Below are 14,118 nucleotides of genomic sequence, written 5' to 3' on the forward strand. Positions count from 1 at the left end.
CGCGAGCAGCACGGGGGAATTCTCTCAGAAGGGGGATATGCTTGATTTTCGTCTTCATTCGATTCTCCAATATGTATAAGCGTGACTCTTAAAAATTCGTAAGAGTTGGTTGATAGGCGGTCGCATGTTTTTTTTGCATACAACGTCCACCTAGCGGAGTAAAACCACCGAAAACAAGGCATTCCTGTTACTCTCGCAGTTTTCTAGAGGAACGGAACGCGTAGAAGATCCTGGATCCTGGAAGATCCAGGATGCCGTATAGAGAAACCCACCGCTCCCATACATTGCTGCTGGTAAAATTTTCTGCCCGTGCTCGGCGATTTTGCTGGCTTTAGAAGTGAATGCAATATATGAATTTTAAGAATACCGCTGCAGCACTGCAGACATAGATTCGGACTAATTTAAAGCCCCTAAGGAGTTCGATAGTGTGGATCAAGTCATCAAACACACTTGTATGGATATTTTTTTTTTTCGGTTGTCTCGTTTGCTTCGACAATACCAATGTCGAAGCTGGTACGTAACCGTCGCCGACGGCGCAAGGAAATGAACGAGAAATTATCGGTTTTAATTTGAAATGAATTGCGCTGCCAACGATGTTTTAGGTTATTTCTAATAACGCTGGTGACTCGCAACTTTTCAGATCCACCACTAGCTCAGATCCACCACTTGCCCATAGCTACACTACACTATACTATACACTCTACACTATATACAGTCGTCGTGTCACCACCACGCATACTTCCTGTCTGATGTTAAAAAGGTCAATTTAGCTCTATCCCCTTCTTCTATCCCCCTCTTCGCTTCTATAGAAGCGAAGAACCGAAATTTTCATCTTAAAATAAATTCGTCGTGGAATTTTCGTTTAAGAACACGAGCTCTTCAGCTTACCGAGCACTTAGGACCAACGGTGTCCAGACTGGACACTCCCAGATTTCTACAATGCGTTGCCAAGCCTTGTAGAACACAGAACGCAGTTCTTCGGTGCGGATAAACATGGCCCGCTGCTCCCCGCGTTTCACCCGGCCCGTCAACCGAGATAAAACACGGAGAGAGGGAAACACCGTCAAATAGATGAGGACGTGGACGCATACCTGCGCAGTCTCGGCAGCAGCACCAGCACACGTTCCGTTCAGAAATTCTCTGCCAGCGCTTCCCAGGTTGGGTATTTCTCCAACTTGGATATTTCTATGCACCACAGTGAGGGGGTTGCACGTAGCCCGGAGTCGTCACCGGTCGAGGACGCGACTTCTGCGAGACCCACCAACGCCCGCCCAACAGGACGAGTTCCTCGATCGGTGCAACGTGCGCCGTTGGTGCTGCACCGAACCCACGAGCCAGTGATCGCACAAAAGGGAACGTCGCTTGGCTCCCCATCAAGTTGGAAGGGGAGACCCTTTGTGTCTGCCCGCCCGGCAGGATCCTCCTCCGGGAGGAATGCTTGCGGACGGAGGAAAACAAGCACCCAAGGTTCATGCGGCCAGCCCGTGCCGCCACCTTTGCTTCGAGGGACGCGCTTGTGGGCGTCGCAGGCCACACCACCTCGGCAACAGGGCCGTACGCTTTTCCTCGCCATCACCCCCGCGCAAGGCGATTGTACGGGCACGCTTTATTCCACGGTCCATCCATGCTCACGGTTGCGTTTTCTGACGCTTCTTCCTAACTTGGCCTCCCACGTTAACAGGGAATGTAAGCAGGCTTTATCCTTGTATCGGTGCTGTTGCATGGCGTCTCCTCAACGCTCCTCTTGCAGGCCTCCGGCATCGGCGCACCCGTGGGGCCCGTACAAAGGGGCTCCACCCTTGTGCGGCGGGCCAAGAAAGTGCGGCGCCCACAAGAGAACCACCATCGAACACTAGGCTCCGCTGGACCGACGTCGCGAGCCTTTGACACAATGCATCAAGGCGCCGTTCCATTTCAAGGCTGTGCAAGGAGACGCTGCTTTCGCTGGACGTCTATCGGGTTATGGTAGAGTTCCTGTATATAGCTCCCGCAGGGAGCTAAGAGTTGCGCGACCCTTTTCCACGCGCCGCCGTGATTGCGACACTCCGGTTATCCATGCCACGCAGAGAAGCCCCCACTACGGCTGCGCCGCAGCCGCCGACGCGGGCGGCACCCCAGGAATCCAGCGTAGCCGCCGGCGCCGCCGACCGAAGCGCCCCCACCGCGCGTCGGCGAGGCTCCTTCACTCGCGACGGGCGGCTTTCCCGCAGCAATCCGGATAACAAAGATGGCGGTCGGTCGCGCAACTCTTAGCTCCCTGCGGGAGCTATATACAGGAACTCTAGGTTATGGCCCTTCCGTCAGCCGGAAAGCAGGATGCTGTCGCTGACAGATTGGTTCTGGAGGTCCGATGGGGTGAAACATTTGATGGAATCCGTTTTGAACCTGGTGAATGACAAGGGGAGTACCACCAGAAAGCTAGGGTGCGGCACTTTGAGGACGGGGTCGTCTGCCCGCCCCTTTGTCCACCCTGCAGCTTTGTCGCACCCTCAGAGCGCTTCGCGGAATACCAAACGGACCCGGTTATTCTAAATTTCTGCTGCGACAAACCATTGTGGCTATTATCAAAATAAGTCTACCAGGCCGTTTTACCCTAGCCCACTTCTGTCTGCAAGGGACTAACATCTGCGGCCGCACACCCCCGCCCGTTTCTACTGGTGCCAGCCAACCCGAACAGATTTTCTACGACATCACTGCAGAAGTTCGGGAGATTCTCTGGGAAGTTCATTTTTTTTTCTTAAACTAATTTAGTATCATTAGCGCTAATAGGTAATAATTGATATCCCGGCATAAAAAGTTGTATCTTAGTCTTGTTGTTTGTACCCTTCATGGTAGCACGAACTCCCTGGCTACTGCCTGGTTTGCCTGTTTCCGCTTTACCCCATCCAGAAACACGGCACGAGGTATGTGCGAGGGCGAAACATCGCCGTACCTGAGCCCGAGGAGAAGCAGCTCTTGGCGTCTTCGCAGCCACACCGCAGCTCCCGGACGTCATTCTTCGCGATCACCGACCGACACAAGCACGCCGCCAGACAGAACACGCAGGTCCGGATCCTCCCCTTCCCCGACGGATGCGCTAACTCGCGGGGGCCGCGGCATCAGGGCGCTTTGACTGCGCGCTTGCGCCGCTCCGAGGAGGCGATAAGAGCGGCGCTCGGGCGCATCCTCCATGCTCGGGCGCAACAATGCCAAAATGGCCTCACCAACGATCAGCGCATGCAGGCATTGCAGCGACGGGGCCACCAACCGCCGCAAACCGCTCCACAGCAGGAAACGGCCAAAACGAGGACAGCGAAATCGCGGAGTACGGGCGTTTCCGCACCATCGCTCCCCGCGTCCAGCCGGACTTTCACTTTCTTCGTACTTCTTCTTTATATCACATATATCGAAACTCGGTGGCGCAGCACTGCAACAATGAATGAACGCGCTCCTCACTCAGCCAACAGGAGGCGATGATGTGAAAGGAGCCGCTCCGCGAGAGACTCATTTCCTTGTTACGCCGAGCTTCTTTCACTGCGCGACGCTGCGCGCAAACTGTGCCGGTAACCGTTCCATTTTTCTGAAATGCTCAAATCATTAACTCTGGGTGGCTGCAAACGATTATCCGCGTTCGCTCCGCCTCCGATCTCCGTTTTCTTTCTTCTCGCTATCAAATAGGTTTCTCCAGCCCTGAAAACCTCACTCAATACGTTGTTCCCCTTTTCCTGCTGGACCCGTTTGTTTCAAGTCCTCGCAACCTTCTGTGGCCTCGAAGGAGTAACTAAAGGCTGAATTGCACCCCACGTGACACATCGCTAGTAAAATAGGCTGTCGCAGCCGCAGAAGTGAAGATGTCTGGCAACCACTGAATTCCGCAGCGGAATGAAATACAACCAGATTATGCACGACTTAGCTGCTCTTAAAACTGCCTAGAAAGCTCCACAAACGGCCAGAGACGAATCATGCGCGCACAGAAAAGTGCACGCATTTCACCATACAGCGTATACTCACCAGAATTGATTACGCAAAACGCTCTGGCACGCAATACGAGCCCCTTTTGACTACCTTCCCAAGAAGGGACTCCGGATGATTGTAAACTTGTGCGAAGAAATCTACGCAGTATCCCTCCATTTAAGATAGCTTCGTGGCGCGACGTTTACTAGGCCAAACAAACTCACTCGATCATGTTGTGTCCTGACCTTCTGATATTTTTTTGTTTCGCTTCTTTAGGGTACAATACACCCAAACGATCAAGCCGCGGTTTCTCAAGTTACTTGAATTCACTCTGGAAATGCACAGGCTTTTTTTTTTCTTCCCTCGTTTTGTTCAATGCGCGGGTGTGAGAGACGACGCCGATCACAGAAATCCAGCACGTTATAAAATACCCTTCCAGCAACGAGGAATTCGGACGTGCATTGAATTCCTACATTCAGAACCGGAAACCAACGCAGCAAAGCGTAAACCGACCCGGCATGCTGTTTGCACCGACCAACCAACGCCCCAAAGACCCGCTAGCATGTCCGAATAAAACAGGCAGCATTGACGCGACACGTGTGAAACGACAGGCGTCGCGTGCACGAATAAACGATGCAGGGGGAGCTTATTGGCACCCAGCATCCATCGACATGGGTGCGACTACGTCTAGACGCGCAAGGCTCGCCCAGCAGCACACTAGCCCCGAAGTACTGAGCATCCCCCTAACTTAAGCAGCAAGCCAATAACACCACTACTAGACAAAAAAAAGTGAAAGGAAAAAGGACAGCCGCTAATGCGCGATTACCAAGCCACACACACCACGCCTGGACGGGACGCTACGGCGAGAGCATATTCGGAATGCATAAATATTACGCTGCAGACTTCGACAGCTCACCACGTGCAGTGTGTGGCGACGCCGCAACGCCCTTCGGACGTTCGCCGCTTGGTGCGATGCAAAATAGCACGCGCTTTCTCCGCGCACGCCAGACGGCCGGATCAACAGGAGAAGGATCGGAAGAAGGACAAGAAGGGGCAGCGGGCACGCAGTGCAGCCGTGTTCGACACGGAATCTCAACGAGCTCGAGTGGCGACGCGCCGGGCGGCATGCACGTACGGCGTAGATATATGCACGCGCCAGTACCGGCCATGCAAATTTCGCTGCCCCCGCGGGCTGCGAGCATGCTGGCAACCCTCTTCCCCGAGTCGGCCGCCACACCAACGTAGCCGAGATCACTGCAGGTCTGTCAAGCGCTACATTGCATGTGCTTGCCCATGCTCGCCGGTATAACACAACTTTGAAGAAGTAAAAACAGCTAAATAGTATGCTGTCACAAAACAGGGTGCGTAGACATGTATAAAGACTATCAGCTGAGTTTTTATAGAAAAACATATATCCTTCCCACGGAACGCAAGCTGCGCATGGCCAGGGCTCTAAAACAAATGTTATGGTTACCACTTGGTGCGTGACTGTTACATCAAGGTTCAAACAAGCAATAGGTGCGGTGCGCACATTAGCCGCCCAGGGAAGAAAAACCCTCGTCGGTGATCATCAAGGATTCGACGCTGATACATCGCTGCCGTCCATCAGTCCTAGCATACAAAAAGAAAGCCTAAAAAATTTCCCGTTCCAACTTGGTCCGGCCACGCCCTATGACTGCAATGTTTTCCAGCAGTGGTGTGCAACCGCAGTCGCTGGTACAAGATCGCCCGGTTTACTCCATTCTTAAGACAGCGCTTTTTTTTTTTTTCCGACGGTTTTGATGCCCCACACCATGAACCAACAGGCCTAGTCTTCAACACTGCTTCATTATCCAGCATGTCTTTCTATCCTGCTTACTCAGAAGCGGGACCACTAGGGGCAAACGAATACAATCAGCCGCCGAATTCGGGGTTCTCCACCGTGTATACGTATACCTGCAAGCCCGACCCAGCGAGCAGGCACGAATTCAGCAGGCGGCGGCCGCCATTAGAGCGGCGCAATCGGCGGGCTGCCCAAACCAGATGGGGCGCCGCAAGTGGGAAACTGGTTGCCGCTGCACGGCGAGTCGGCACGCCGAGAGGAAAATATCCAGGAATGCGTGTCTCCTTCCCAGCAGATAGGCGCACCAGCAGGGCTACAAACATCGCGCGTGCGCCGAAGGGTACGTACGAGACAAGGCGGACAGAGTGCGCGTTTTGAATGGCAACGCGCCGTTGGGGACGACCCTGATCGCACCGCAAGTCAGGCGGCCGTTGTGATCAATACGAAGCGGCACAAGTGTCCCTGGCGTAAGGCTATGGGCGGCGGCCATTGCCCCTCCACAGTGGCGGTCCCAGGAAGAAGGGGGGCGATCGCCCCCCCCCCCCCCCCCCTCCTCCCTCCTATAGAGAGGTCCTCATCTTATTTTTTTTAAATATTCCGCTTGCGCGAGGTTAAATCCCACTAGTGCGAGGCCGCAAACATGTTGCGACCGTCAGAAATGCGGGCTCGAGCCAGCCGTTGCACCGCGTAAGGGGCGCCAGAAACCACTGTGTCGCTAAGTGATTTGTGCGCAAGCGGGTTACACCGCATACGCGCACACGCCTGCATGGGTATCACCTCCTCCGCAGAATTGGCGCAAGGAGAGGAGCGGTTCTTTATCCCCCCCCCCCTCCCCCCAAACCTCTCTGGGACCGCTACTGCCCCTCCACTGCGCTCAAAGTTTTTGCCGGAAAAGCGCATGCCCATTGATCTGCGAAGCACATAGTGATGCTAGTTTTTCGCCTACACCAAGCGCTTGAACAAATAGCGTGATAAATACCCCGTATCCAATTCCACGCACACAGGACTGAAATCTGTCTTTGAAGACTTAACACCACAGTTTTCCCCTTAAGTTGGACAGTACCGTTAAAGCGAAGATTTTGAGAACGACCGCTGGCCAGTGGGGGTACAACAGTGGTTGCGGGCCTACCTACCACGCTGGTACTAAGGTTGGAACCAAAGGATGTCCGGCGTCCAGTCAATCGCGTTCAGCCGTGCCCCATGGGGGTCCCCGCTGCACGGCAGACGGCGCGCACGTCTTCGGCTCATTACGAGCGCTCATTGCATAGCTCCTCTGAGCACATACGAGGTGCTAGCCTGAGCATTCAGTAGTACCTGCAGAGCCGCTCCAATGGTGCTTCGGTGCGCTCCGGCTGGGCGCAGACAACACAACGCTCAGAGCTGCAGCCAAACCTGGCCCTTTCAGCCTGCGCCTGATCGGTGCCCAGCGTAAAATAGAAGCCCCGGTTTGGGCGTGTAGGTCGTTCCCCAAGGTTCCTAAGTTACGATCCAATCAAAGCCGACTCTGCGACGAACTGAACACCAGCAGCGGTAGAAGATAACATAAAGAAAGCCTGCTAACAGATCCGCGCTGTTGGTCTGACGCTGGGGTGTTGTACAGAACTCCTCGGAGAACCCACCAAAACAACGTGCGCATGGCGACGTATGCACATGCCGCCTGCACAAAGTACACATGGCCTCCCCACGTACCGCGCCGCCAGGTGTACATTCGCACGCTCCAGTGGCCACAGCGAGCGATGTTCGCCACGCGCGGGTGGTTCATGCGGAATACGAGAAGCGCATAAGCACGCCTAAAAATTTCTCAGCGGACATAAAACTCGAGACGCTAGGCACGACGCAAGTCCCCATAACAAGCTAATTCAACGCTATTCCTTTTTTTTTTTTTTTTTTTTTGCCGGGGCACCAGCTGAGCGAAAGCACAACGCGCCAGTGCATGAGCAAGCGAAGCTGTACACGGTAAATCTTGCTTTCATACAGATTCCATGCAAAGCTCTCTATCTTTCTCGCTGACTGATTTTACCTGTTGAAGTTGCACCGTCGGCTACGAGGCGCACCGTAGTGTAGGGCTACGGATTAATTTAGCTTACGCAACCTGAGGAACTTTCAAGGCACGCCGAAAAGTCGACAAATGGGCGTTTTCGGTTTTCGCATCCATCCTAAAACGGGCTACCGCCGCCGAGATCGAACCCGCGTCCTTCGGTTCGGAGAGTCTTTAAGAAGTTTTCACGAAAACACACTTTTACTTTGGAAATTAGTTCCTCCGACACCATCTCAAAACTCGCGAAAAATTGCAGCCGACGCCACCTGGGCTTAGAGAATCACAGCGCGGTGCGGCCTCTGGTCTCGTGACGTCAGAGACGACTGGAACACGCAAAGGAACACGTCACACAGCCACAGCTGTGTCGACAAACGCATGGCTTTGGTGCAGCAGCTTGCGGAAGGTCGAATGCCGCTCGAGCGGCTGCCGCCGGCATGCCTGAGCGCAAGCCTTAAAACTCCCGACTCCACCATCCAACTCCCTTTACGGCCTATCACCTGTTCCCCCTCCCTCTTTGTTTGTCTTTAAGTTTGCCACTGCTGTGTATTTATGCTGTGACGCACAATTCACGCACGCCTGATCCTGACTCCTCCTATTATATGTACACACAAAAACCTAACTGCACGCCGGAAGCCATGTTCTACGTTTATATCCGTAGCTGCAGCTGCAAAGATACGCACTAGCAGGCACTGCTCGGAACGAATTTTGGTTTGGTGGCTACACGCAAACATGGCCTCCCGCCAGGCAATGGGCATTTACCAGCATACGCTGGCCTGTCGTATCTACGAAAGGTTTTTAAATGCGTAAGCATTTCTACGGAAGCCCCGCCTTTTCCGCCCCGTTTTCGAAAGCCCCCGTACTTATAAGCCCCTGAAACATCTTCCCCGTACCGACTGCCCCGCACCTAATGACCCGATTTTTAGGCGCCGTACTCATAACCTAAGCCTACAGTATTGTGCGTTTCTTTCCTTTTTTGCTTCGTAATTTTTCTGTGCGGCTGATAACGGGAGAGGGAAACTAAAGAAACGAGAGCTTTGACTGACGTTGCCGGTTCGTCTAGTGGTAAATGTTTTCGTCCCCTATGACTTCGTGTCGCGCAATTATCAAATGAATTGTCAATGTTGTCGTACATGTTGGCATGACATAACATTCTTGTAGCCATGTATGAAGAGCGCATCCGGCCCTTTTTGCGCCTCAATGACCCACAAGGAAACGTAGTTCATTTGGTGCTGAATGTCGCACTCGCTCGACGAGGCTGTGGCCCGGCCGAGGTGGCACCCTTTTAGAGAACTCGGAGTGTCACTGGGCTTCGCGACGGACTCTGGGCATGACGAAGATCACTGCGTGGTTATCACTTCCGCAGCAGTGGGCTTCAAATCCACCCTACTCAGACCAAATTAGGGCTGCTAAGGGTGGAAGGCGTGCAATCCCTGTGCTAGTTCAATAGGGGAGGGAGGAAGAGACGTGACGTTTTGATAACTACGCCATTAAAGCGACCTTCCTCTTCCCTTGTAAGCTCGGTTTGCTCCCTCTACTTCTTCATTGAGACTGTCGTTGAACATTATAGTTAGCCATTTCTAAAGCATTTAGGCGCCAAGAAATGACTTTTCCTCATATCACCACAGGAGAATGGTTTGGGAAACTGGCATCGGGGCTTTTGGCACGCGGGGATTATGGCGCGGACTATTGTTCGCGGGGCATTTGAGACACGGGGCTAACGTTGCGGGGATTACTCCCCAAATGTTCTTCTCAAAGTTTTTATTTAGGTTGTTTTCATTCTGTAGGGAGCATTAATCCCCCCCCCCCCCCCAAAAAAAAAGAAAAAAGATTTCGTGTGTCGCAGTCAAGCCGACTTATGGCCTGATACTTCGCAACCCTTAGCAATGCATTTGTGTACAGCAGTGAAGCCGACTTTGAAGGGTCTCGGTGTTTAGTGCTTCATAGGGATGCATGGTGTCTTTCAAGGATTTATTTAATAGCGTTTTTAAGAAGGGATACATGGAGTCTTTTAAGGAGGGATTTAGGGGCCTGATACTCCGGAACTCTTCTTAGCAATGCATTTGTGAACAGTAATGAAGTCGGCCTTGAACGGGCTCGGACCGAGCAAAAAGTAACAAAAAGGCTGCAGCTGCGCCACCTCGTGGGTGCTTCCCAAACTACGTGGTGGGCAGCCAAGCAGACAACATAGCTGTAGGCGTGCGCAAGAAGTGTTATGTGTTGTGAAGTGTGCCTAATTATCCTCTAGAAACGAAGTTCTTTCGATTTCTAGCATGTTAATCCCTTCATGACCAGCGAACACGAGGGATATGCAGTGTGGGTCGCGTGAAGGAACTTGGAAGTGCTTGTTTACACCCGTGCGCGAAAGACAAATGCAAATTGCGTTTTGTTTCTTTTTTTTGCTTAGCCTAAGGCCGATGGAATCGAGTGGCAGCCGGTAAAGAGCATAGGAATACGCAGTTCCCATTTCGTTCGTGGTAGACAACGGACAGATCCAAGATTTCCGTCATACGTTCCTACGATTTTCCCACCCACCTAACGAAAAAAACGCGTGGGATAGCTGAAGGCGGGGGATCCGGTTATAAACTTCCATCTGTTTCCTGTAATTGCTATTCATCAGGTAATTATTTTCGTGTCTTGGCATTGTGTTAGCCATTCCGAGCAGGAAGAATGAGAGAGAATTTCTTTGACGACTACGAACACTAATGTCGCCTTCTTTTCTTGTGGTTTTTTTTTTTTTTTGAGCCATCGCGACTTTCTGTCACTTCCTGTAGCTAGCGATTTTACGCATTTTGTTGAGTGCTGCGAACTGTTAACTTACCTGTTTTCTTCTTTTCGCTCTATTATATATAACTGCGCTGGATTAGAAGCGCGAAGATTTTTCGGATCCGTCGCCTTTTTTTCAGAAGACCATAGTCTTTCTTGGGCTACTTAAATGCAGAAATTTTGGTGCGTCTGTATGTCTGTCTATCTGTGACTCGAGTCAGCCACCCGGTTAAAGTGAAACACAAGCTGCGAAATAGTCTTATATACCCACAGCCAAATCGAAACGTTCGAGTCCAGTGTTAATGTTCGTACCTGTCAAAATTGTTCAACAAGAAGAACACGTTACGCAAATATAAGGCAGCCAATCAATACATAAGTGATATTTGCAGGGTTCTTTTATTTAAAAAATAATAGATGCATGGTTTTTGCGATAGCAAATGAAATACTACATAAACTGCAGAAAACCGTCGCCTGCTGTTGCCAGTGCTACTATATCTCCTGGCGGCATTTAAGAAATCAAACGGCAACAGCAACGTAAAGTTCCACTAGATAGGTTCGACGTTCCGCTTGAAACGTAGGGCAATGCGGTTCTATAAACGTCGTAGTAGGGTGCCTCGATTCACGCGCGTCTATGGAGTACGGCAGCGCTAAAATCGAGTCGACTATCGTCTTTCGTCGACATTTGCAACGAGAGGAGCAGATACGCGGCCATTTCTTTTTTTATCTCTCACTGCGGCTACCGAAATTAATACAATCAGAACTATTTGTTGATCAGTAATATCGACTGCTTAGTTCAACTAACTCACAGCTGGACGTTATTCATGTAAAATAAGAAAATAGCGTTCCATCACTGCGCTTGCCGCCAGTCCTGGTGTCTGTTTACCGCATTTTGTTTTGTCCAAGGGCACTGCGCTAGGCAGAACAGAAGGCACAGCTTTTGTACACGCACCTTAACAAATACAGGAATAGCGGCAAAGAAGCGTTGATTTCATTTATTGCGAAGTGCACGCGGCGGACGTAGCGCGAAGCGTACACAGCAGCCACCTCTTTCAAGGTCTCTTCTGCACGTAGCAAAGAGCTGTGGGTGTTGTTGTCGTTGTTGTTCTTGTTGAAGACGTTTATTAAGAAAATAGGGGAAGGGAGTTGGGTTAAAAAGTGGAGCAATGGGTGGCCATACTATTACGGCAGGCCGCGGGCTGTGGCTGCAGTCTTCTCCCGGAGAATCAATGCTTCCTGTTCTTCGAGCTGGCTGCAGCGCAGCGCGCGCTCCCAATGATCAAGAGAGGGGGAGAAACAGGCTGAAAGGGGGGGGGGGGGGGGGGGCGGGGGGATTGGACGAGCCCAAACTAGGTGGCTGGTGGTGTTGGGAGAGTTGCAGGATTGGCAGTTGAATGGTGCAAGTCAGCACTAGGCCTACCAGCCTACACATTCACAGATCGCCTCCTCTGCAGCTTGGGCTCCCCAATACCCTGTTGGAACTGATTGACGCTTTTACTACCAGCCAGCTTCAACGACTTCAAAAAAATGCTACTGGACGACACTTTCTTAAACGACTGGGCCACCCCACGGTTCCAACCTTCGAAACCGTCTGCAGACTCTCGACACCAGCCCGAGATGCGATTCACGCCCTTCCAATACCCAAACATAGGAGCTTTCTCGCAGAAATTTTTTGCTGCCTACTGGCCAATTTATTCAGACAATCTCCTCAAAGCCTAAGCACGTCCTTTCTCTCTGAGGTAGGCATGTGCAGGCGGCGCAAGAATGAACCGGCCTGAATTAACGCTTCCTTTATGCCCAATTTTTAATGCCAGACGGGTCTTGTTTGAAGGAGTTGCACTACGATTTACATGTAGATAGCTCTAAAGCTTAATTGAACGTGGTCAAAAAAACCTGAACTGCGACGGCACAAGACTCCTTTGTTTACAAGGTTAACGTTTGTTTGACGGGTGCAGCGACCTTTGAGAGTGCAGGTCTGTACGACGCCGCATTACCCATACACGCGTCGAAAACGTGCTTGCTTTTCAGAAATTTGATGCCCTTGTCCTCATTTGCGGCAAAAAATGGACGCACAGCTGTCAATACGGCGAAATTCAGCTCGCTCCATTACATTGTTCGCCTTCGCAAACGTTTTTCTAGTAGGCGGCTGCGGCGCGCCTTTCAAGGGACGGCAGCGCGAGCGATTGTGGCGCTGACACGGCAGAGCCGCCCGGACTTTTCAGGTGTCGCATATATGCTTGCTCAGTATCCAATAATTTTCTCTTGAGTGTATCTGGAGTTTTTCTGTACGCTGCACCTCCAACGAAAATCTAACTCGGGACGCCGCGCCTTCGCCACTTCCTACACGCGGCGGACAGGATCGAGCGCAATCATTATCGGGCCCATGGCCACCGGTGGCGCAATTATTACATTCGGCACAGCCGCCGGACAGAAGCACCGGTCGCGTCTCCAGCGGAATTTCCACGAGCGTTTCGCCACCCCGCGCACAAGCGTGCCAGCCGCCTTTTCCTACTCGCGCATGCCGGGTGGCCCCAGGGTGCATTTCCGGGCCTCGCAGTAACGGAAGCAGGAACCGGACATGAGCAGTGAAACGCGGTGCGGCAACAGGTTGGGAGGCGCTAAGTGAAGTGACGCGGTTTATTCTCCGCCGCGCGATGTCCGCCGACCTATATTTCGAGCGATCGGAAGATCGGTAGCTCGGACTGCAAAGTGCCCCTGGGAGCGGCGGCCTGCCAGCCTGCAAGCACTTAGCAATTATTGCTCGCCACCCAGGCTAAAAAAAGCCCCCAATCCAAAGCGGAGTCAGTTCTCTCAAAGGAAAAGTTTGCATTCCCTTGAGATGCATGCAACAATACGGCCACACTGTAAAGCTGTTCGCCAGAACGAAACGTTCAGGCATCATTACTAAGAATTTTATCGCTCGAAGTGGCTGCAACGTGTATTAACCCCTCGGACACTGTACTCAGCGCGATTTTTGTAGGTGTTTTTGTTGGTTGGGTACTTTAGGAGGGTTGAAGTTTTGCTTCTACTACTGCGCTAGTCATCAGATAAACACGTGCTCCCCCCCCTGCCCCCCTACACACAAAAAAAGAAAGAACCGTCGTGAGGGGTTTCTTTTCTCTTGCAAGTATTAATGGCAGTTGCGCAGTATACAAAAAAAAAGGTGGTTGATCCTTCTTGCATACGAATAGGTAAAACACGAAAGCGAAATGTGAATTAACAGGAGCAGTTGAATATTTATTGTGCATCGATATGAACTTGCACATCGCTGTTTATATTTCGTCGGTATGGCACCGTTAGATGCACCAACATTTGACACTGAATTGCAGCGCCGGAGCATTGCGTAAATCTGATTAAAACCCCAGGCGCTCGCAAACCGTGCGAACTAAACCGAACGGGTTGTCAGCCAATAGCGAAAGGAGCATGATTTGCGGGTCGGCAGCAGTCTTGTGGGTGTGCTTGGCGAGCGACGTCCTGCTGGATCGCGGCGGCGGCGTTCCACAAGCTGAGCGGCGTTCCACATAGGCGGCGGGCGGATAAACACGGTGAGCACAGATCGGCTTCC

At 51.9% G+C, this 14,118-nt stretch overlaps 1 protein-coding gene across 10 annotated transcripts in view; it reads right to left on the minus strand.

Annotated features, from left to right (window-relative positions):
- Baz (par-3 family cell polarity regulator) overlaps positions 1–14,118 on the minus strand; it is a 229,505-nt gene that overhangs the window by 189,858 nt on the left and 25,529 nt on the right. Inside the window, exon 1 of one of the 10 annotated variants that reach the window (XM_077699149.1) lies at positions 2,933–3,078. The exons of the other annotated variants lie outside the window; for them this stretch is intronic. Within the exon in view, the coding sequence (XP_077555275.1) occupies positions 2,933–2,995 (63 nt within the window). The 5' untranslated portion in view covers positions 2,996–3,078. Of the gene's footprint in view, positions 1–2,932; positions 3,079–14,118 lie in introns of those variants that run through there. 10 annotated transcript variants of the gene reach the window in all.

The sequence above is a fragment of the Haemaphysalis longicornis genome, unplaced genomic scaffold (assembly GCF_048455015.1).
Source record: "Haemaphysalis longicornis isolate Haplotype H1 unplaced genomic scaffold, Haemaphysalis longicornis Haplotype H1 scaffold_2, whole genome shotgun sequence".
In the NCBI taxonomy this organism is placed as follows: domain Eukaryota; kingdom Metazoa; phylum Arthropoda; class Arachnida; order Ixodida; family Ixodidae; genus Haemaphysalis; species Haemaphysalis longicornis.